General features: G+C 38.5%; 1 protein-coding gene across 1 annotated transcript in view; it reads left to right on the top strand.

Annotated features, from left to right (window-relative positions):
- Positions 1 to 2,945, top strand: part of cacng7a (calcium channel, voltage-dependent, gamma subunit 7a) — a gene marked incomplete in the record, with an annotated part of 21,941 nt that overhangs the window by 7,448 nt on the left and 11,548 nt on the right. Inside the window, 1 exon segment of the mRNA XM_014011357.1 lies at positions 1,666 to 1,861. Within this exon segment, the coding sequence (XP_013866811.1) occupies positions 1,666 to 1,861 (196 nt within the window).

Raw genomic sequence — 2,945 nt, 5'->3', positions numbered from 1 at the left:
GTGTGTGTGTGTGTGTGTGTGTGTGTGTGTGTGTGTGTGTGTGTGTGTGTGTGCATAAGCTAGGGCACACCTCAGTGTTAGCCTAACCATACCTCCTTTTTACGTGTTAAAGATATTAGCTCAAATATTTCAATGCATTATTATCTTATATGTTAAGAACATGGGTATTTTTATTGCACATGAAGCAAATGACATGTCCCACTGAATAGTAGCAACATGATTTACTCTGATTTGGTTTTAATAGTTTGCACTATTTGCTGCTGCAGGTATGCAGAGCTGAGCCGCAGGTGGCCTGTCAATTAAATTCACACAGAGCAGCACAAGGTTTCCCGTTTTAATGTCTTTTTATTTGTGTGTCCTTTTAAATGAAGGACATAAAAATTGGTTCCACTGAAACTTGTTCTTGTAAAAATCCGTTTCGCTCCTGTGAGTCAACGGAGCAGAATATTATTATTTTAGGTCAATGGTTAGGGTTTTGGATTGCTTTATGCATCACATCTGTTTCATCAGCAGAGTTCACAGCATGGTGGGACCTCCATTTTGACTGCATGAGAGAGAAGCTGTGTTTGTGTGTTGTGAGACGAGGATGTGTCTCAGAGCGTGAATAGTTGCAGTGATGCATGACAGAGAAGGAGACAGCTTTTCTGCCACCTAGTGAGTGACAAACGACACTGCGTGCTACCTGGAAGCCTGACGAGCTCGTCCTGCCCGCTGCTTTTAGAAATGCTCATTAGATGCTCACAGTGGGATTTTCAATCACATTAGTTGTTAATTCGCAGAAGGTTGTGAGAACAGTTATGAAACTAAATATCTCACAGAGATTTAAAACAGTGTGTAACCAAAACAAAGTGCACAGCTTTGTGCAGAAAATGTGTGTGAGTTCTTATTTTCTCTTATTTCAAATAAAGCAGATGTTCTTGCAAACATGAGGAATGAGTTTACTTGTTTATAAATGAGTTTGCACTTTTGTCCAGTTTTCCTGAACATTTTGGTAGAACTCATGAAAAGAGTCCAGGTACAAGGACTGGACTAAAATGTGTAAAATGTAAATATAAAGTGCTTTATACAGAGGGTCAAAGATATGGAACAGCAGGATCTCAGTTTCCAAAGAGATTTTTAAGCGAAGAATCAGATTGTTACTCTTGAGTTGTTTCCCTTATGGGTTTGATTATTCAGAGCATTTTTTGCTGTTTATATAGAGTAGTGTTTTATTTTTTGTAATGTATGGATTTTTTAATTTATGTAATTTTTATTATTTCTTTTTTGAAGATTGCCATGTGTTAAGCCCCTTCAGGGTTTTTTGACAATTCTCCTTCACATTTTTTTGTAATATAATTATGACACTTACTATTCTTTTTTGTTTCATTTTATTTTTCTCTACTTATTTTATGAAAGTTTTATTGTGAAATAAAGATACAAAAAATTAAACACACCAAAATAAAAAGTGTAACTGAATAAAAATCCAGCTTCCTGGAAGCCAAAAAATACAATTTATAAACTAAACGTGGCTCAATATTTTAACTCAGTTTCCTGTTTCTTGATTTGCTTAATTTAAAGAAGACATTGTTTTTCAAAGAGTTTGAAAATAAAAAAATAAAACTCATCCTGCACACATGCTCCAGCTGAAATACTGATCAGAGTTCTGGTTGATTCTTGTCTCCTCAGATGAGTTCGTTCAGTACTCGGGCTCTGACGCTGCTCTCCTCAGTTTTCGGGGCCTGCGGTTTGCTGTTGGTCGGCGTGGCCGTGTCCACGGATTACTGGCTGCTCATGGAGGAAGGGATCGTCCTGCAGCAGAACCAGACCACTGAGGTCAAGATGGCGCTGCATTCCGGCCTGTGGAGAGTCTGCTTTGTGGCAGGTTTGCAACAGATTTAAATTAAAAAAGCTTATTTCTGCTGTTACTCATTGTTGGTGACATCTCTCCTTTAAAACCTGTGGCTGAAACAGTGCCTGACCTCTGACGCTTCGATTAACAGCACATCTGCACATCAGTGTTCCTGTAAAAGCAGATGTTGTTAATGCATGCAGGTATTACTGCAGGCTGATTGAAACAATTAACATGACTTTCTGTTGGCACATGTAGGCACAAATGGACCAAAAGTCTGAAAACATTTAAAAAAAAACTATTCTGCATAGTGATAAATATGACACCCTGCACATGCACAAAGCACCAGAACTCAAAACTAATCTGAACAGATTTATTGTTCATTTATTTATTTTTTTTTTTTTTGGTGGGGGGTTCTCATTGATGGGTCCAATGGATAGCCCTTCATCAGAGCTAAATAACAACAAAAATCTGAAGCTCTAATGTTGAATACTTTTTGAGTTATAAGCGTTTTTGTTAGTTCAGACACCCCCTGGAGCCCCCTCCGCAAATATGGGGTCTATTGTAAAACCATTTGCTGGTRCAGTGTGCGTCAGTCACATCTACATTCATGGCAAATTTTATCTTGATCAGTGCRGCCCTAACGTGTTGACCCCTCTTCGTGTGCGGGGGTCATAGTCTTAGGCAGCCTTTGCAGACTGAAGATATGACTTAACAAATATAAATTACGGAAACATTCTGTGTAGCTATTTACAATAAGAGTGATAAAAAGGATGTATGAGGCCAAATATAAAATATGTTTTCATGTATAAATAAAGTACAACGGGGTGGATGCATAATGTCCTTTCTGGAGTAGCTGTTGTGTTTGAGCTCACGACGGTGTCGCTCCGGGGAGGCGGCCATGTTTGTAATTCCATGTTGTCTGACGCTCAGAACAGAAGGTCAAAGGAGGAAAACGCTGGTGGCATTTGGAACGGCCACTTGTTTGTTGCTGCGACAGGGACAGAACAAGGAGCCACATCACACTTTTTATCTATCTATCTATCTATCTATCTATCTATCTATCTATCTATCTATCTATCTATCTATCTATCTATCTATCTATCTATCTATCTAT

This window comes from Austrofundulus limnaeus, unplaced genomic scaffold (assembly GCF_001266775.1).
Source record: "Austrofundulus limnaeus strain Quisiro unplaced genomic scaffold, Austrofundulus_limnaeus-1.0 Scaffold79, whole genome shotgun sequence".
NCBI lineage: Eukaryota > Metazoa > Chordata > Actinopteri > Cyprinodontiformes > Rivulidae > Austrofundulus > Austrofundulus limnaeus.
The sequence above is the reverse complement of the archived record's forward strand: the minus strand, read 5'-3'. Positions and strand labels throughout refer to the sequence as shown.